Source organism: Micromys minutus (genome assembly GCF_963924665.1).
Source record: "Micromys minutus genome assembly, chromosome: 8".
Lineage (NCBI taxonomy): Eukaryota > Metazoa > Chordata > Mammalia > Rodentia > Muridae > Micromys > Micromys minutus.
Genome location: NC_137977.1, coordinates 22,322,151 through 22,344,233, shown reverse-complemented (window position 1 = coordinate 22,344,233; position 22,083 = coordinate 22,322,151). Strand labels below are relative to the sequence as shown.

The window sequence follows — 22,083 nt, the reverse complement described above, 5'->3', positions numbered from 1 at the left end:
GAAGAGGGGACAGTAAGCACCATTGGAACACTTGTTCTGTTTTGAGACCAGGACCCGTGGGCCTAGGTTGCCTTTGAAGTCCTGAGGAAGACTTGGTGTAGAGAGCTGGAATTATGACCTACACATGCCATCTTCATAGATTCAAGGCTTGGTTATGTGAGTGGGATATCCCCCATCCCCAGGAAGCTGAGAATTGAACCCAAACAGGCCTTGCATTGAGCTAAATTCCCAACCCGTTAGCCAGATAATTTTATATTGTTTTTGTGACCTGGATTTTACTATGGGAGCCTAGGGTAGCCTCCAACCCATTGTAGCCTCCTACCTACTTAAGCTTCCTGAGGACTAGCACAGTTTTGAAACAATCATGGCAGGTCTCAGTTGGGTTTTAAAAAAAATTATACATTTTGAAAATAATAATATTTATTATTATTATTATTATTATTATTATTATTATTATTATTATGACAGGTTTCCTGGCTGTCCAGAACTTACTCTACAGACCAAGCTGTCTTTGAACTCAGAGATCCTCCTGCCTCTGCCTCCTTAGTGCTGGGATTGAAAGCATGCACTACCACACCTGGCAAAACACATTGTCTGTCTGCTTTGATTTTAATTTACTTGAATGCCCGCACACATGCACGCATGCATGGTTGCCCCTGAAGACCAAAGAAAGAATTGGATTCTTTGGAACTAGAGATACGGGCAGTTGTGAGTTGTCCTGTGTGAGTGATGGGAACTGAACCCAGGTCTTCTGAGAGAGTAGCAAGTGGTCAAGCTACATTTTATAAGCTTAAAACTAAAAGTCTTTCCTAGTGTCTAGAGTGATGGCTGTCATGCTTAGCTTGAATGAATTTAGAATACTGTGCTAACATAGCTCTGAGTTTCTGAGGCATATTTCCAGAAAGATTTAAATGAAGAGGGAAGACCCATCCTCAAAGGTCCCAAACTGACAAAAATAAAATAAAAGAAAATAAAAGAATACCAACATTTCATTTCTGAATCCTGTCTTTGAAGTGACTTTTCCTGGGTATTCTGTCCCAGCAGTGAGCAATCTGTCTAGTGAATGCTTTCTTTCACTTTGGCCCAACTAATCGATCACTTGTCCCAAGTTCAAGGCCTGCTTATAGTATGTAAAACCACTTTCGGTGAGCTGATGTTATCTCAGTCGGCAGAGTACTTGCCTAGCTTGCCTGAAGCCCTAGGACCACCCAGCATGTAGACGACAGAGTGTGGTGGGGTAGTCTTGTAAGCCCAGGCAAGAGGATCCTAAATTCTAGCTTAATTACATAGTGAGTTCCAGGTCACTCGTGCTTTTGAGGCTAAAATAAGGCCTAGAGAAATGAACCAGCAGTTAAGAGTGCTTATTCTTCTTCTAGGGGATCCAGGTTCAGTTTCAAGAATTCATGTCAGTCTGTTACTCCAGCTCCAGGGCATTTCAAGCCCCCTTCTAAACTCCAAGGGTATCAACATACAGATGTACCACATAAACATAAATAAGATTAAATCTTAAACAACAACAGAAAACTCCAACCACAACAATGGTGCTGAAGAGTTAGCCCAGAGATTAAAAAGCATAGACTGCTTTTACATAGTCAAAGGGTTCAATTCCCAGAACCTACACAGTGGCTCACAACCCTTTGTAATTCCAGTTCCTGGGGTCTGGTGCCCTATACACATTCAAAGTAAACACTCACAACATAGAAAGTAAGCAAACAAAACAAGTGGTCAAGTGGTTCTCTGTTAGTTGAGGCCTACCTGGTTTTACATTTTGAGTATCTGGCCAGCCAGGGTTACAAAGTGAGACCCTGTCTCAAACACACACACACACACACACACACACACACACACACACACACACAGATGCACTCAGGCTAGGGAGTGTAGCTCTGTGGCAGAAGTGCTGCCCTGGCATGAGTGTAACACTCAGCACTACAAAATCAAAACAACACACACAACACTTCACCCAATCTCAAAATAGAAATTTATTTACCTGTGCCAGGGATGATCTGTGTAGGCATGAGGTTTTCTGGTTCATGGGACTGCCCCTTTGCACACTTTAGCCAGGAGAAAACTTCCTCATCGCCCATTTCTTCTGTCTCTGAAACAGAAATTAATTTCTGATTTTATGGAGTCACAGATGGGTCTCTTTCAGTGAGTGGAAGTTTTAGAAGAACCACAAAGTCCAATTTTCTCATGGCCAAAGAAAGCAACAGTTTTACTTAAAAAAACTAAAAATATGATCTGTTCTACTGTGCTATACATTATAAAAAATAAACCAACAATCTAAACTAGATACTTCATGTTTATTCAAATCAATCCTGACAAAGAACAATCCTATCCCACAACCACCTTGAATTCTTTGCACTTAATAGCCTTCTTTTGCTTTGGTCAGCACTGTTTTTGTTTTGTGCCATTCTGGAAAGGTTCTCATGTGTCTCCAGCCGGCCTCAGATTTGCTAAGTAGCCAAAGACAGCTCTTAACTCTGAATCCTCCTGCTTTCTTCTCCCGAGGATTAGGATTACAGGCATTTGCTGCCAGATTTCTAGTGTGTCTGTGAATGAATGCTGAATGTGTACAGGTGCCTGCCGTGGTCAGAAGAGGGCATCGGGTCCCTTGAATCTAAAGTTAAAGGTGGCTGTGAGCAGCTTGATATGGATGTTGGGAAGGAAACTACTTTGCAAAAGCAGAAAACACTCTTAGACAACAGATTGTTTTAGAACTTCCTCTAGGGTAGGCAGTGCTAATCTTTAACTTACCACAGTCTGTCTTAACTATAGCAGCACTAACTTTAACTAGTCACAGTATATCTGTAACTATAGCAGCACTAACTAACTTGTCACAGTGTATCTTTAACTATAGCAGCACTAACTAACTTGTCACAGTCTGTCTTTAACTATCATACTACCACTTCATAGTGGATGTCACTCAAACAAATGTCACAGTCCACGATATTTTTAGCCATTTTCTCTTTTGTCATTTTGAGTCATTGGTCATATCTCAATTCTGCTGTTTTTGCTTCCCCTTTATTTTTGACTTTGTTGACTAAATGCAGAGGTTTGTCACTATGTGTCTGGATACTGTTTTGTTTGTTTTTCAATCCTTTGAACACTGTTAAACTTTGTGCAAGAGTCAGCAATCAGTTTGAGTCTTCTAAAGTTTGCTTTACAATTCTCAATGGCAATTCTATAGATTTTATTTTACATGTATAGCTTGTTTGCCTGCATGGATGTATGTGGACCATCTGTGTGCCTAGTGCTAATTTAATGGAGGCCAGAAGAGGGTGTCAGATCTCCTGAAACTGGAATTACAGATCATTATTTCAGACAGACATATGGTTACAGACACCCATATGGGTACTGGGAACAAAACCTGGGTTACCCACTAAGCCATCTCTCCAGCCCCCAATTAAAGAAGATTTTAATACTAAATCCATGACACAGATGTGATCCTTTTGGACTCTAACAAGCATCTCTTTCTGTTAGTGTTTCAAAAAAAAATAAAAACAACATCTTTTTATAGTCCTGCCTGTCCTGGAACTTGCTATGTATAGTAGGCTGGCCTTTAGCTCACGAAGATCCACCTGCATTTGCTTCCTAAGTGTTGAGAGGCCAAATATCTCTTTAAAATTGTGGTTCTGACCCCAGGCATGGTGGTTCACACCTTTAATCCCTCCCAGCACTCAGGAGGCAGAACAGACAGATTTCTGTGAGTTTGAGACCAACTTGGTCTATAGAGTGAGGTCCAGGGAAGCCAGGGCTGACAGAGAAACCTTATCTTGTGGGGAGAAGGAAGGAAAGAAAAAAAAATTTTTTTTTTCTAAAATTATGAATTCTGAAAAGTACTTGCCAATGATTCTCTGAAGATCAGTTTTGGGCTTCAAGGAGTTTGCTCTAATACTCATATAGACCTGTTTCACAGAACTTGGGACCTCTGCATAAATAAATAAGCATGGTCTCTGCTGCTATGTGTACAGCCCTTTCCTACCCAGGTATTCCACCCGACTTTGCTTTGTCTCAGTCCAGTGGGGCTGCCAAGCTGGTTTTGTCTCCTCTGTACCACCGTTAGAAAAACTAACTAGGCAGTGCACAGGCAGGCCACTGTTGAAACCAGCTTGTTGCTTCCCATTTCTCAGAGGTCACAGTTCCATGTTGCATGCTGCAAAATCTGGAAAATTAGAGTTTTAAATACTTACTATTTCTTTCTGCTTATATCAGAAAAGCAATTCCTATAGAGTCAGGGTCGAAAGGCTGACTGTTTTATGCCATGCTTAGAAGGTGTCAGTCCTGCATAAGCACTTTAGATATAGTTCATTTAATTACCTACATCAATGTTGCTAATAATATCATATTTTATAGAAGAAAACTGAGGCTTGGAGTGATTGAGTCACTGGCCTAAGATACCACAGCTGGTGTATGATGTGGGCGCAGGTTTTCAAGTTCTAGCTGCTTAAAACTAATACACACACCCACCAGGTCAAAAACAAACAATAAATAAATAAGCTATGGGCCCTGCTGCCACCACCATAACACCAGATCAGGGGTGGTGATAAAAACCCACAATCTCAATGTCTAGAGTGCTTAGGACATACAGAACGGAAAATAGTGAGTTTGGCACTAGCACTGCCTATGAAGAGAGACCATTTTAACACAAACTAAAACCACTATCAAACAAGATACCTGTTAAGCAAATAGATGGACAATAAAACATAAAATGATATGCAACACCACTAGTCATATAGAAAAAACCCAACTCACAGGTTGCAGCTGGGATTATAAAACTTCAAGGCACTTTGGAGTTTACTCTGGAAGTTCTTCAAAAAAACCTTTATTTAGCCAGGGATGGTGACCTATACCTGTGATCCCAGGACTTGTGAGGTAGAAGCAGGAGGATTAGGATCAAGATCATCCTCTGTTGTGCAGAGCTTGAGGCCCACTCTGCTTGTATGGGACAGTCTCAAAAACAGAACAGAACAAAACAAAAAGGCTATTATTTTATCTAGTCATTATTTTTGCAGGAGGGCTCACTCTGCAGCCCTGGTCTCTACGTTCTGCACCTAAGCAAGTCTGTAGCCTGAGGCCTCAGCCCCACTCACAGGTGTGCGCCTCCACATCCAAGTAAGTTAAATAGACAATTACTGTATGACCAACTGGGGTGGGTTGTGTTCTTTTTGGGATGAGGTCTCATGTAACCCACACTGGCAAACTCACTGAGAAGCTGAGGCCAGTGCGAATCTCTATATCCTCTTTCCTCTCCCTTCCAAGTGCTGGGATTACAAATGCTTATCTACTACACCTGGCTTGGCCCAGAGATTGTACTCCTAGGTATAGAACCAAGAGAAGAACAAGCATACATCCACACAAAAACTGGCACACAGTGGCAGTATCCATACAGCCAAAATGAATATAACCCAGATGTACATATAATGTAATATAATATATATTCAATAGAGCATCACTAGACAATAGAAAGAAATCAACTGCTATGTACTATTATAGACAAAACTGAGTATAAATCATTATGCTAAGAGAAGCCAGTCAAAAAAGACCAAATATGGCAGGCACTGATTTGGGCACGGACTGTAAGGGCAGGAAGCCGTGGAGACCAGGCTCGAGGACCGGTGCTTGGCCATCAGGGTGCCCAGGAGAGAACTGAGTGGTCCATGGACCAGGCTATCAAACCTGTGAACTTGAAGCTCTCTCCAAGTGGACTGGTCACATCCCTAAAGAAATGGTGATGGGTATGGCCCAGATTGCCCCCATGCTGGCCCAGCTTGGCTACAATCGTGTGTGCATCTGCCCAACTCTGGGAACCCTGACCCCATTGTCATCAACAACACATACTGGGTCTTTGGGAAAAAAAAAAAAAAAAAAAAAAAAACTATAATAAGCCAGCCAATCTGAAAGGATATTTTTAGGTGAACCAGAGCACCTCCCCACACCTCGGAAGTTCATGATTCCCCAGGGTCGCCTGCACTGACACCACCTCCCCCTTCTCAGTCTCTCTCTGCAGGGCTCAGACACCTGAGTCCTCAACCTGCACATGGAAGCTGAACCGGAGCCTGCCAGGATAGAGCATTCATACATCTCGGCTTGGAACCTCTTACTTCAAAAAAAAAAGACACAATATCATCTATATGACATGAATAGAATGTGTAAATCTACAGAGACAGAAATTAATTAGCGAGAGCAAAAGGCCAGGGCAAGGAAGGGATGTTAAATGACAGCTAATAAGAACAAGACTTGCTAGGGTGGCCACATACTGCTTTTGCTAGGACCCTTTTCAGCTCCCAGTACCCACACCAGGCAGATAACAGCTGGAACTTCAGCCCCAGGATCTCACCTTTTTGATTTTACATTTTGTTTTCTTGAGACAAGTCTCTATATAGCCAGGGCTGTCCTACAACTTGCTATGTACATCAGGCTGGCCTTCAACTCACAGAGACCCTTCTGCCTCCTGAGAGCAGTGTACCCATTCCTCTTAGGAGTTCTATGTGTAGCCATAGCTGTCTTAGAACTCACATTGTATACCAGGCTGGCCTTGAACTCATAGAGATCCACTTGCCTGTGTCTCTGAGTATATGGATTAAAGGCACGTGTCACCATGCCTGACTTAATCTCTTTTTTAAAAGAAAAAGGTGGGCTGAAGATTTAGCTCAGTTGTAGAACACTACTTGCCTAGTAGAATAATCCTTGATTTTAGGCTTCCCTAATAGGCTAAACATTGGCAATTTTAAGACATTACAACAGCGGTTGGAATGATGGCTCAGCATCAAGAATATATATTAGTCTTGCAAAGGATCCCAGTTTGGTTCCCAGTACCTGAACTACCTGTCACTCCAGCTCCAGGGGAAGCCTCACCTTCCTCTAGCTTCTGTAAAAACCTGTGCTCACCTGTGCACACATACCGGAGACAGACACAGTCATGTAATTAAAATATAATAAAAACTAAACTTTAATAAAAAGATACTATGTGTCTAAAAAAAGAGTTATGACAAAGACAAATAAAGTTAGCAGCTCAAGAGGGACAGACACAAGCCCGCTCCCCATGACTGCCAAAGCTTATAAATATATGCCCACCAGTCATGCTAGAACTACCTGAGAGACAGGATTACTTACCACTCCTTGGACGGCTTTTCCTGAGCCGGTAACAGTCAAGACAGACCCCAAATCCACATTTCCGACAGACCCAGTGGATGTTGAAGAGCGTTGTCTCACACACATCACACATCTCCCGCACTCCACGCACTGCCCGCTTCCACGCCACTTTCTCTGGGGAGAGAAGAACACACATGGTAGTGACAACTGTGGCCCATGAGACCCATTTTACTGACTGATATACTCATGGCATCTTGTCCATCTGTAAAAATTTAAAAATATAAACAAGTGTGTGTTTCTACAATTATAAGAGAAACAAATATACGGACACTGAGTGTTGTTGGGGGATGATAACAATAGGTGATAAGATTCCTAGTGTCAGGAGAAAATTAATGTTATCAATTAAGAAAAAAACATTTTAGTTATAACAAGTCTGATATCCTATCTCAAAATATAACACAGTATAAAATCTTTAGGAGGAACTTGACAAAAGAAAAAGAGAATTTTTCTCTTGAAATGTAAAGTATAAATTTACAGTATAGTTTCCCTTGGTATAGAAATAGTATGGAGTATATTTGTATTGTTTCTCTGTAATAATGAGAATTCTAGGTAAGAAATTAAGCATTAAATAACACCATGTCAGGGGCTGGAGAGATGATGGCTCAGCAGTCAAGAGCACTGACTACTCTTCAGAGGTCCAAAGTTCAATTCCCAGCAACCACACGGTGGCTCACAATGATCTGTAATGAGATCTGATGCCCCCTTCTGTTGTTTCTGAAGACAGCTACAGTGTACCCACATACATAAAATAAATTAATTAAAAAAAAAAAATAGCACCATGTCTCTCAACAAACCATAGAACACTGTTACTGATGTGAATTTGTTCAAAGCAAACTGAGAACAGCTCAACCCCACACTGCAGATGTGTGACAGACACAAAGGCACAATGAGGAAGAGGTTCTGTTTACTAATTGTCAAAGATGGAAAAAAAAGCACGTGCTGGAAACAGTTCATTGATTATAGGCTGCTACAAAAACAAGTCTTCTCAGCCCTAATTCATTCATAGCAGATGCCTTTTCCTCCTAATCTTTGAGTAAAAGGAACTCAAGACTGCAAGAGGGAACACTGGGAACAGTGAAGGGTGCCTTACGGTGTGGCTCCACCATCATCATGGCCTCCTTCTCAGACATTACAAGCTGGCAGAACTGGTCCCCAACATTGGCCAAGATGTATTTTGAGGTTTCTAGGTCTATTCCTTCTGCTAGGGAGGAAGAGGGGATCCACAGGTTCATGGCATCCGGGTCACTCTGCTGGGGGCTCAGAAATCCCTCTACACGGAGTACCCCCTTTCGAGTGAAGACCAACCTAAGACATAAAAGGACACAAGTCAAATACAACCGTCCCTTGGGGTGTGAGAGAAATGGTTATAAGCCACATTTCCTGTTTCCCACATCCCTATCAAAATCTGGGTGGATCAAGTCCCTCATAGATTATGACACTATATGTATACATTTTTACATATTCTTTTAAGTCATCAATAAGTTACTTATAGCAGTTAATACAATGGAATTATAATATTTATATATTTCCTATAATACTTAAATACTCTTGACACTATACTGATTGTGGGTTTGAGAGGAAGAGGTAAAGGGGTGGACAAGACAGTGAGATGGCTCAGTGGGTAAAGGGACTTCTTACTGCACTCGACAACCCAAGTTTCAGTCTCAGTGAACTCCTATAAGTTACTCTGTGTGCCAAATGCTGAGTGTGCATGTGCATAGGCACATACACTTCCGAGGCCAGGAAAGGCATCTAATACCTGGGGCTGGGGTTACAAGTGGTTGTGAGCTGCTGTGTGTATGCTAAGAATCAAACATGGGTCCTCGGAAGGAACAGTCAGTGCTTATCCACTGAGCCATCTCTCCTGCCCCCAGACAGTGTAAAAAACAGAAATGAGGAAAACAAACATTCTGAGAACCCATCTCAAAACCAACCAGCAACAAATAAAATACAGGCCCTTCATGAATTCTTTGACCTTTCCTGCATCCTAGTCTATCAACTCTGGTTCTGCCACCAACAGTACAGCCTCAGGAATGAGCTTGTACAGATCTCTGGGTGGCATAGTGGCACGTGTCTTTAACTCCAGTACTTGGGAGGTAGAGGCAGGTGTGAATTCAGAGTCAGCCAGGACTATACAGTTACGACCCTCTCTGAACCAACCTATCTACCCACTTTTCCTCCTTCCCTCCCACCCACTGAGCAGCAGATCTCCTGGCACTGGAGTTAGAGGGCTGTGAGGCTCCTGACAAGGGTGTTAGGACCCAAACAAGGGTTCCCTGAAAGAACTGCAGTCTCTCAGAGCCAATGCTCTAGCCCCTTGGCATTATGGCTTTTTTTTTTTTTTTTTTTTTTTTTTTAAGCTTCTTCCTCTTTAAACCATGAGAGCTAAAATTTGTTTTCTTTGCTTCTTAATCTACAGGAACGGTGGAGGGCATGCGTGTGTCAGGGGAGAGGGTGGTTGACATAATTAGTTACCCAATAAATATTTGCCAAATAAAGAAATTCAGGTTAAACAATAAAAAGTTGGGTTTTTTACATTGATCTTAGTTAAAAAGCTGAGAAGTAACTGGATTTCTTTATTCAACAAGTAATTCTTCATCAATTGTGGTGGCAGACCTTGTAATCCCAGCACTTGAAGGGCTGTGGGCAGGATTGTTAAGAGTTCATTAGTTCAAGGCCACACTGGAAATACAAGTAAGAAGTTGTCCCCAGACCAACCCAACAGAAAGACAAAGGAAGGAAAAAGAAGCTTCACACAGTCCTAATCTTACTGCCCATCCATTATCTTACTGAGAGCACTTACTGTGGGAGGTGGTCAGGTGAATCTACAAAAGAAACTGAGTCTTCCTTGTACAACTGCAAATGGAATCAGACTTCAGAATAACTCAGGGACAGCACAGGGCTACAGCTAAAAATGTCCAACTTACATTCTCTAAGGACAAAGCCACAGGCCACCTCATAACCCAACTGAGCGACTGAGTACTCTGACAGCCAACACAGACTCTAAGAGCAGAGGTTAGGGAAAGGAAGAGAGATGGCAAGACACATCTGTGCATCTAGAGACAGAGAGCTGCAGTCACGTAAAACCAGTGAGGACTGGGAACTGAGGCAGGTAAGTGTCAGTACCTCCGGAAGTGAAAGAAGCGGCAGGCTACAGTAGAGTCGTCTTGCTCCTGTTCCTTAAACTTGCGGTACCTCTCCAGGCGGCACTCCCGGCACTTGTGCAGGTGAGGCGCCACGTTGATGCACGAGCCGTCCTGCAGGAAGGGCTCTCCAGACTGCTTCAGCTTCCTCACTTTACTCACGTCCTTCAGCACCGACTGGCCAACTGTTGTGAAGAAAGGAGAAAGGGCCTTCGCAAGAGCTATGAATAGGGCTCAACAACATGACGAGGCACCCCCTGACCTAAGCTATTTCTCTCTGTGCTCCTTGGGATGTACCCAGAAAAGAGTGCATGAAGTGAAAAGGCTTCAGTTGGGAACTACAAGCCATGCAGAACTCTATCAAGTAACCCAGCTAAGTGCAAACTCTAGGGATAGGTATGAAAAACCCCACAGGGAGAAAGCAGGCAGTCACTGCCTGGCTCTGGATCTTCCGGATATGGTTCCTTGACCAAAGCCTCTGGGACGCCTAAAGTCTCTCAGAGCCTGAAGGAAGAGGTGCTGTAACAGGAGACTCTGAGCAGGGTCCTGTCATACTTACTGAGCTCTGCTACATCTTGGGGGAAGAACAAATAGAGGCTGTCAATCTCGGCTTCATCAAATCTACCAAAGGTTGCTATGGGGACAGTGACTGTTTCTTCCTATCTCCCTGAAGTAAATTTAAAGATGGTCTAAAGTAAAGTAGAAAGGAATGAGATACATAACTTAATTCCTGATGTTTGAAAAAAAAAATCAGTAAGATCAAATTTTCTCTGTGGCTGATAACCCTATAGTGATAGCACAGAGACAACATGACCCAGAACAGGGTTTGAGGAGGGACAATGTCAAGACTCTTTGATTTGTAATTCTATGAGATCAAGAATTTCCCATCAAAGCATTTGATGTCAGTGCTAGAGCAAAGCCCATCTATGGTCCCAGCAGGATCACCTTTCAGGGGAGCAGTCCGGGGCCGGCCTTTTGGGGCCTGCTTCCCTTTGCCCTTGCCCAGTAGCAGCTCAGCACTACGTTCCCCGTTGGGGCCTAGCTTCCCCATCAGGTGCTCTGGAATCCCCTTCAGGCCACTCTTGGCCTGCAGCTGCTCCTCCGAGTCGCTCAGATCTGACAGGTCACTGTTGGTGCTGGAGTCCGAATCCTGCCTGCAAGCCAAGCTTCGTTCATCCAATGAGAACCTTTTTACAGCTTCAAAAGGAGCTTTGTTCTCCTGTGCAAACTCTGCTGGGGAGGACAGAAAGCTTCCTGAGTGCCTGCCAAAGACGGTACTGAAGGTTTTGAGGAGAGGATTGTCCTGCTGGCCAGGCCCCACAGTTGGCCTCTCTTCTGTGGGACTGGAGGAGAGAGTAGGCATCTCAATAGGTTGGGTGAGGCTGCTGGTGGGTGAGCTGGAGCGGCCATTCCCCATGGCAGAGAGGCTCGGGCCCCCAGTGCTGAGAGCTGAACCCAGAACACCAGATACCAGTTTGGAGGAGTCTGTAGTAATAAAGAGGGGCTTTTTCTTTGCTAAAGATGCAGAATCTGCAGAGGAGTGGGACTCGGGCCAGCTGGGTGTTGCCTTTGAGGTGACAGTGGTAGCAGAGGATGGGCTACCAGATGCCTGAGACGCAAAGCTGCTGAAAGGGCTGTGTTCGACTTTCTCCACGAACGCCAGGAAAGGGTTAGAAGGTTCTTCTCGGGATAGTTTAGGGGGCTGTAAAAATAGATTTTCATGATTCTCTGGGGTGCGGGTGTTCAGGAGACTCCGTGGAAAGGCTGGAGTAAGGGTGGGCATGGACTCTGCAGGCACTTTTCGGTCCACAGAGCTGCCAGCCTTGGGGCCTGGCTTAGTATCTGCTCCAGGAACAGATCTGCCTTTGCACAGGCTCTCCAGGCTTTGTCTGAATGAATCCCTGCTGGAGGAATCCTCAGCCATGCTCTCTGACACTGTGCTGAAGTAGTTACTGCTGGGTAAATTTTGGGACATGCATTGAAAAAACAAGTTCTTGGAGAGATCTGAGTCCTTCCGAGACTCTGATGCAGAGCCACAGCTGAAAGAGAAGCCCAAAGGCTTGTTTTCTGTGGCTAAAACTCCATTGGACTGGTTCCTCCCACTTCCAAAAGTCAACGGTTGTGACAAACTTGAGAGAGACACTCCAAATCCAGAAGAGGCCAGACTAGGATTTCTTGAATTCTGGAAGGAAGATTTTTGCTTCAGTTAGTGATGCTAGCCACAACCCAATGACCTTTATCATAGATAGCACATTATCACATTTCTATAAGCCAATCCATTTTTCTCTCCTATATTTTATGAACCAGCATTGGTAGGGAGACAACTAGCCACAGACCACAGAAGTCTTCTTTACTTTAGCAAGGTGAGCCAGAGATAGCAGGATGTCATCCAATCTGTTACTTAACTGGTCACTATCTACTTAATCAGAAGGCAGTATGGTGCTAGGATGTATAGGAGTCTTAGTTGGATGTATAGGAGTCTTGGTATCTACAGAGGTTGGAAAGAGCCGCCATTAAGAAATGGGGTTCTTACTTTGTTATGTAAATAGACCTTTGTAACGCGTATCTACTTCCTCAAGTTGCCCAGGTAGGCCTCAAACCCCCTATGTAGTTCAGAATGACCTTGAACTTCAAATGTTCCAGCCTCTACTTCCCAAATGCTGCCGTGCCTACTTTATGAAGTGATGCATTCGAGGCAAGCACTCGTCAACAAGCTACATATTCTTATTTAGTTAAGCTGCTGTAAATAGCCCATGTTACAAAGTTATTTCACTCTAATAACTCCCTGTACATTAAAAGAACTTTATTAATTTGAAATTAGATCTTTTTTTAAAAAAAATCAACCCCCTACTAATGTCATGTTCATGTCAACTTAATCAGTTAATTTTGAGACAAGGTCTATGGACCCCTGGCTGTCCTTGAACTCACAGAGATGCCCTGTGCCTGCCCTCCCAGTGCTGGGATTTACAGTCTGCACTAAGTGCCCTGCTCATGTCAACTTAAACTGAAAGATCCTTCTACTGTGCTACTCTTCTACTAACAATGAACCTAGAGATACTAAATTACTAATAGTGAGGCCGTTTAGTGAACCCTCTTGAAATAATCAGACTCTACTAAGGCTCCCCAAATGAAAACTGTACTTTGAAATATTTGTCAAACACAAACTTTTAGAACAACAAATTGGAATGAAAGAAACATTTTGGTATTTCTTCCTTTACTTTGAATGACTGCAGGATACTTTCATGTGCATTAGGCACCTAGACCTAATATATCAATAAACAGACATACTCATAGGAACCCTTTTTTATTATTGGCTTAATTTAGTGATACTTAGATCCTATCACCTGGCTTGCAAATCATGTATTATTACAAAGAGGAAACTATACCTCCAAAATACTGAAGACAAAAATTATCCCACAACTGAAATATGGTGTATTCTTTTGGTACGGGAAAAACCTCTGCAATTAGTAAGAATTCCAGCCTTATAACACTGTGAATGTACTAACTACCAGAGAACTAAACATTTTAATAGCTACAGTGGTACATTTTCTTTAGAGTAGTACAAAAGCCTAAAATACAAATATGGATTGTTTCCAGCTGACACTTGCTACCAAGACCACTTGAGGACATTTTAGAGTTAAAAAATAAAAGTTGTCTCTTCACTTCCCCACAGCTCATGTATGAAAGACATACAACATTGAGGCTCTCCTGGTTGTTATACTACCAACATCTGGCCAGGAGCCTGACATCTGCAGGACTGTAAGGAAATGACCTAAGTAGATCATTCTTTACTGCTAAAGCAAATAGCAAATGAGTAGTAAGTAATTTGGCTGCTCTTTCATTTTCTTTCAAGTAATTAAATTCCAAATCCTTTCTTCATAAGAAAGTGATGAAAACTGTTGCAACTCATTTTTTTAGGAAAAGTTTCTGATGGTTATTTCTCTATTTCAGATTGAGCATAGTAAGGGAAGCATTTATGGCTGTACTTTGATCCCAGAAACATTAATAAAATGCTTGATAATTTCTCCAACCTATTTGACTTTTGGGGGAGGTGAAGAGAGGGGTGGGGATGATGAGGGACAGAACCTACAAGAACTGTGAAGGCAAGTATTCTACCAATAAACTATATCCCCGGACCTCTAACTAAGGGGAAGAAATACCCATTAAACCCGCATTACCTATATTTATTTATTCAGCCTTTCTACTCCAAGAATAGAAGTATTTGCTACATACATCACTTCTGTAGCACATAAAATCTGGCTAGTTTTATAAGCCCATTTATAATCATACTACTTTTGACAGTGTTAATTTTAAATAACTCAGGTACTGTGAAGGCTTATCTGTACTAGAAATCCACTAGAGCCACCTGGTTGCTTTTACTAGCTACCTAACAGAGGAAAGCCATACACAGCATTACAATTATAGGCCTTCTCTTCTGCCTGTACATTTCATCTCCCTTCCTATCCCCAAATATTAAGGATTTATAAATTACATTTGCTAGAAAAGTAAAGAAGTCAGATGAATCGATAAGCAGTAGGTTTTGTTGAGGCTGGAGACTGAACCCTGGGCTTTCTTTATACGTAACTGTCAAGCGCTTCCTTTCCCACTGAGCTACACCTCAGTTAACTGTCATCTTTATCTACTATTCCTATACTCAAAATGATTCCATTTTATTTGGTACTTGAGCTTCTCCTGCAAATAGGGACTTTTCTTTTTAGACAGGGTCTCTTGTAGCCCAGGCTGGCCTCAAACTCTCTAAGTGCTGAGAATAACCTTGAACTTCTTCTCCAGAGTGCCAGGACGACAGGTGTACACACCTCCATGCCCGGTTCTCAGGTATAGTATACAGTACTTAGCACACAGCAGTTCCTGCATATCATTTTTTTGTTTAGGTTTTCTTTTGATTTTGTAACTAAGTCTTAAGTTCCCAGGCTAAATTGTCTCAAACTCCTGGTTCAAATTAACCCTTTGCTCAGTCTCTGTATCAGCTGAGACTACAAAACACCATATCCAACTTTCATATTTTTAAAAAAGATTTATTTACTTTTATGTCCATGAGTCTGAGTGTTTTATCTGCCTGCATGTCAGTGTATCACATGTATAGGCCTGAGGGGAAGGTGTCAGATCCCCCGAACCAGAATTACAGTCAGTTATAAGCCACCTTGGAGGTGCTGAGGATTGAAGCCAGGTCCTCTGTAAGAAAAGCCAGTGCTCTTAAATGTTGAGCAATCTTTCTGGCTCCCAAATTTTATATTTTTTTTAATGGTCAAGGATTTCATATTTTAACATGAGTTAACAGCTTGTTTGAAAGAAAAGTATGACTTAACACTTTAGTGACCAAACTTGGTTTTAATAAATTTTTATATTATCCACTTTACCAAAAAAAAAAAAAAAGTGTATATCTCAAATTAAGTACACAGTAAACTAGACACTATTGTAACTATCAAATTTTATAGTACTGCTCTTTAAAAGAACAAGATTAGCAAGAAAAAAACTATAACCATGTCAAATGACTGGAAGCAGGCTGCCCATGAGGAAAACTGTCACAGGAAATAAACTGAAAACGGCAATGGGAGCTGCCACACACATCCTTGTTTCGGGTGTTCACTGTCATCGCCTCTGTAAAATCCATTAGCTCTGCCTCTCAGACTCCTAGTCAGGCTCACTACAACGTGAACTAAACAGATAGCTGAAAAAGAAGATCCCCACCAGATCTTTTTTCACATCTCATTAGATTAAATAGTCTACTGGTTTTTAATTAGCTCAATGTCAGGTGACTTTTAAGAGCTGGTAGTTATTAATAAATACACATTTGCCAAATGAGCACAAATGGCCTAGAGAGAGCACAATTTAAGTCTGTATCAGAAATCTTCCTTCCTGGGGCATTTTTCAATGTACTAACAATGAAGGAGAGTGGAAGAGTTAACCCAAATCTGCCAGTCTGCCCTGAAGCAACTCACCTCTCCTGAGGCCTGCGACCAGCTGCCTTTCTGTTTTTCCGGCCCAGTCCCTGATGCAAGGCCAGTGTCTGAGATCCTCACCGTGGTTGGGGTGGAGCTGGCGGTAGTGACTACAGCTGCTGAAGCCACCATGCCCTGGCTAACTTGTTCCAGTGTTTTTCCTGCCTCTTTGTTTTCAGCTCCACCTACCTCTGGGGCCAAAGGTGTCTGAGCTGTGGCTGAAGCATACGGAGTGAAAGGTACAGGTGCGTCCCCACCCACAGGCTCATCCTGCACCACCAGAGTTCTGCCGTTTTCTTTGGTGTAAGTGGCAAAGCGAATGCTGCGGTTAATCTGGGGAACAAATGTAGACGGAGGCTGCTTGGCTCTTTGCTCCAGCCCTGGCTCTCCACTGGCATTACCTCCTTTCCAGGGCCCTCGGCTTGCCTCACCTCCATCACTCCCATTACTGTCTACTTCACCCCTGTCTCCTTTTAATTTCTTTGTAGCAGGGTCACACCCAGAGTCCGAAGCACTTTTCCTCCTCCGGCCATCTCTCCCCTCTATGCTCTCTCTCTTCTTCTTTCCTTTGGAAGACTTTACTGCTTTTATGGTACCCCCCTACAAAACAAAATTCAAAAAAGGTTTATTGTAAGGGATCTTCCATCCTGTGAAAACCATTAGCCATTAATGCTTTCCCATCCTAGAAGCATACAGAGCAGGTACTGCTCTGATGCTGCTCTAAGACACCAGACTGTTCCAGTTTTCAGTGGCTTCGTTGTATATACCCACAGTCGAGAGCAGTGACATTGGAGCTTTGCTGCCTTGCAACCCATGCACAAAACAAATTGTCAGAGCTAGGCTGGGAGTGCATTTTAAAATTTCCATTTATGTGTATGCCACATGTCTGCCATATGTATGCAGGTACCTTCACAGGCCAGAAGTGGGAGCAGGATCCCTCAGTGATGGAGTTACAGATACTTATAAATGGCCCAATATGAGTCTGGTTCCCAAACACCAGTTCTGGAAGTGCATCCCATCAAATATCTTCCCAGGGTAGGGTATTGATGCTGGTGGCTGGAGAGAAGACTCAAAAAAGAGCACTGGCTACTTTTGACTCTCAGAATCTACATGGTAACTCCACTTCAAGGATCTGACACCCTCTCCTCACATCCAAGGGCACCAGGCATACTCCAGTGCATAAGTGTACATGCAGACAAAACATCTGGACACACAAAAGAAGCACTGTTTTAAAAGTTAAAATTCATTCATTTGTACTCATTCTGAGATGGGGGTCTCACTGTCACCCCGACAGCCTACAACCCTGTGGAGACCTTAGGCTGCCTCAGATGAGCTCCTGCCTCTGCCCACCAGTGCTGGGGTTAATGTTGCTCTGTCTTATCTGCTCTTGATGCAAGTCTGCACTTTGAGTTCTGAAATATAAAAACTCCTAGGAATATGTGAATCATGACCAAAGGAAAAGCGAACCTGACAGGTTTGAGCTGCACATAAAACATTGTAAGACTCAGCTGATTTCCAGACGTTACTTCAAACCATTAGTCAAGGAAAAAGAAAAAAAAAAAAACAACAACAACAAAGGATCAATACAGGCCCAAACCACAAACCTCTTTGTTAGCATGTCATGCTGCCAGTGACATCTTGAGATTGTAGAAGCCAGAACTGATATGGGTCTGAGGGAACCTTTCCCAAGGAGTGGGTTTCAGAAACACTGAAGTACTGAGGTGGCAATAGCCTAGGTGTGTGTAGTGATGAATATTTACCATTTAATAAATCTATCCTCAATACATAAAATAAAAAGCTATATCTGTACTGTGACCATTGTATTTGTTTGGTATATCAACTTTTTAAAAATTTTAAATATTTCTTGGAGCCACGTGGAGTGGTGCATGCCTTTAATCCCAGCAGAGGCTAGGAGAATCTCTTAGTTGGAGGCCAGCCTGCTCTACTGAGTTCCAGGACAGCAAGGTCTATACAGAGAAACCATTTTGAAAAACAAACCAAAACAAACAAAATAATAAAAGAAATCTTTCTCTTCTTGCTAATTTCTCTATTTTTCCTTTTTGCTGACTAAATTTTTTACTCTCCTTTAATTTTCTTGTAAAACTCACTTTTTAAAAAAAGGATTGGTTTATTTTATGCATACAGCGTGTATAGCCAAGTTTATGTATATACACCACAACTAGACACAGTCCTGTGGAGGCCAGAAGGGGGAATCTGATCCCTGGAGCTGGAATTACAGGTAGTTATATGCCAGCAAGTAGGTGCTGGGAACTAAACCTAGGACCTTCCCAAGAACAAACTGAGCTCTTAACCTATACACCCTCTCTCTAGCTCAAGATGTACTTTCATTTCACCCACACTTTTGGTAAAATTACCCAAGTTTCCACAGAGATAAGTAACAGGTATAAATAAATAATAACATACTCATTATGACTAAGTACCTATCATATTTCTGGTAAAATTATATAAGTTTCCCAAATCTTTTATTCAAGAATTGGAAACACTTTGAACAATGTTTTTATTTCATCCTAATTTAAAACTATTCTGCAAGTTTTCAGTCTGAATGCAGACGAATGTTCAATGAGATAAGAATCTTTCTTGTTCATTCAATTATCCACATACTTCCTCATCCTCAGTTACAGATGTGAGGAGACTGATCCTGAATGTCTGAAAAGGTTATTATAAAACTTGGCACAATAGCAATAATAACTGCATTTGTTAGTCAAGAATACAGTCATGCCATGACAAGGCCAAAAAAGAACCAATATTTTTAACTAAAAACCACTGATCCATCCAGTTTCTAACACACCTGGGCTTGCAGACCTGGCTCAGAGCAGTTTCCTACCATTTCCTAAACAACTAATGTGTGTCCTATTATGTTGAGCTGATCAGATGTGACCAGACAGTATAGGGCAGTAAGAATTATACATGCTCTCCAGTTTTTAATATAACCAACAGAGCAGTACCAACTAAGCAATTAAGAAAACAAATGAAATCTAGAAAGGAACAAATTTAATACACCATTAAAGCAATGGGCATCCCCAGTCATGCACATACAGTAAGAGCTTATACTAGTCAGAGAAATATAACAAAGGAACTATTACATTTCAAGAATAACTTCACAGCAGTACATGGTGACATAAACCTTTAAGCCCATCACTTGAGAGCCAGAAGCAGGCGATCTCTGAGTTTGAAGTCAGCCCAATCTACATAGGGTGTGTACCACACACACACAGATCCTGTCTCAATAAAAAAACATGGACGACATACTTATCCAGCAAGGTGGAGAGTACATTTACAGAAGTGTTACTACTTTAAAGACTATGAGTGCTGTTTTGTTTTTTGAAGCAAGGCCTCATGTAGACAATGCTGGCCTTGAACTCCTAATATTGTTGCTCAGCATCAGTGTGCTCAGATTATAAGTTCACTGTCATGTCTAGCTAAGCTCAAGAAGATTTTTAACATAAACTTAAAAAAAAAAAGACTTATTTCTTTTATATGAGTACACTGTAGCTGTTTCAGACACACCAGAAGAGAGCACTGGTTCCCATTACAGACAGTTGTGAGCTACCATGTTGTTGCTGGGAACCAATATCTAGAAGAGTAGTCAGTGCTCTTAGTTGCTGACCCATCTCTCCAGCCCTAATATAGGTTTTTTTTATGTATTTGTTTGTTACCATAATTTTGAAAGAACCAAGAGTTGGCTTGGTTCATAGTAATTATAAAACAAACCACTGTGTGCAGAGTACTGAACTGGGCATTCATTTGATTTGATTCCACTACAAAATATAGAATTTCAAACTACCTTGGAGCTCAATAGGACCTCACTCAATAGGTAGAGAAGACATAGCTTTTCCTTTATTTCCTATTATAAGCATTGTTCATCCCAATTTTAACTTACTATTAAACTTGTCCTGAGATAATATAAGAAGAAAGAGACCATAGCTTATACAATTAAGAGACATTGCTTTAATTAAAAGGGCTTGCTCAAACTAGGTCTCTTTCATAAGATATGTTCTCTCTTAACTAGACAAATCATATAGTAAACAGAAAAAAAAATGGCAGAGCTGAACAGCTTAAGTGTATCCATGGAAAACACAGATACAAGAAATCCACATAACAGAATAATTAATACAAGCTCATGAATCTACTTAGACTCTATTACTATACCTCACTCTGCGGTGTCGAATTATCCATCAGCATCACATGGATGAGCCTGGGATCTACTGACTTGATCTCACCAGTCTAGGGTAGCAGGAAAGAAGAACACATGAAAAATAGAAAAAACAATATTTAATACCTTGACAACCAAGATATAATATTATACACGTTCCTTAACAATATAGGTATTTATTCAATTCCCTACAAGATGGAAAACTTTGTAAGAAGAGTGATCTTCAATAACAGTATTGGAAATAACACCTAGAATAGTGCAAACATTAATACTTGTTAAGTTAATGAATTAAAAAACTGAGTTTAAGATCTAAGTATATCTTTTAGGAATATTTATTTAAATTTCTATAGCTCGAAGTCAACAATCATTAAAAGAGGCACTCAACTATTACAGTTTGGGAGTGGGAAAATGTGATGTAAGTACAAATTCATTGTATTTTCTTTGACCTAGCAATTGCACACTAAGGAATTCACTTATTTTTAATTATGTGCACATGAGTGCAACTGGCCAGGAGAATGTGGGATGCCTTGTAACTGACCTACAAAGAGCTATGAGCCACCCAACCCAGGTGCCAGGCACCAAACTCAAGCACCAAGTGCTCTTTACTAAGTGTTTCCTCCCCACACTAAGGAGTTCATTCTTATGCAAAGGAATGCTTAACTGTGCTAACTGTGCCCATAGCTGTTAGTAAAAATACTGCACTATTTTTATACTAGTCCCCAATTTTAGACTAAACTATGATATACCACTTAGAATATACAGGTATTTGAAAGTTTTAACCATCTATGCCGACATATATATAGCACAACAAACATACAATTACGTTAAAATGTGAATTGTGTCTATGTACCATGTCATACCAATCACTAATGTATAACTTATACAACTAATAGAAATAAAGACATATCATGGACATGCTCATAGGAAATGCTAGGAAGAAAATGGAAAACATAAAATTGATGGCCCCACTGTGGGGGTGGTGGGTCCTTTGGAAAATGGCAGTTTTTGTCATCCACTGTACACATATTTATATTATTTGAAATTTTAAAACAATGTCTGTAGTGGGGACTGGAGAGAAGGGACAGCTCTGTGGATAAGAGACTTTGTTTCTCTTTTAGAGCAGCGGACTTGGGCTGACACTGGGCTTACCCACTGCCTACATAGTAAAGCATAACTGTCTGGAGCTTCAGTTCAAGGAAGTCCTACTCTCTGCTGGCTTCTGTGGGTACAGTAGGCACATAGTGTACACATATACATAACTTTAATTCCTTTTTTCTCTTTAAGATCCATCTTCCTAAGTTTCTCATGGACCAGCCTGATTCCATCTCAAAGATGAAAGCCATTTTGTTATAAGGCCAGAAAAAGGTTGTTTATGTTTGCTGCAAAGTTTTAGCTTGATTGTATTTTAACCTGTTTCTGGAATTTGGCATATTCCTCATCTCATGGAGTTGACTCAAATCTTGAACATACTCTGATAAGATGCTCTATCAAGTAAATTTGAAATTTCCCTTTGGAAACTCCATAATCCTTGGAAACCTCCAAGGCTGGCAGTTTTGGGGGCTATATAAACCCTAACTTCTCCTATGTTCAATGCTATTTCTCAACCTCTCACTTTAGGGAGATAGCCCTGTCTGACAAAAAAATAATAAAG

The 22,083-nt window shown here is 41.5% G+C and overlaps 1 protein-coding gene across 1 annotated transcript in view; it reads right to left on the bottom strand.

Moving 5' to 3' along the window:
* The window catches only part of KDM3B (lysine demethylase 3B), a 53,989-nt gene that overhangs the window by 15,084 nt on the left and 16,822 nt on the right, over window positions 1–22,083 (bottom strand). The window contains 7 exon segments of the mRNA XM_080920182.1: window positions 1,991–2,098; window positions 7,117–7,269; window positions 8,246–8,460; window positions 10,282–10,483; window positions 11,244–12,480; window positions 16,259–16,858; window positions 20,429–20,503. Coding sequence (XP_080776308.1) covers window positions 1,991–2,098; window positions 7,117–7,269; window positions 8,246–8,460; window positions 10,282–10,483; window positions 11,244–12,480; window positions 16,259–16,858; window positions 20,429–20,503 — 2,590 coding nt within the window.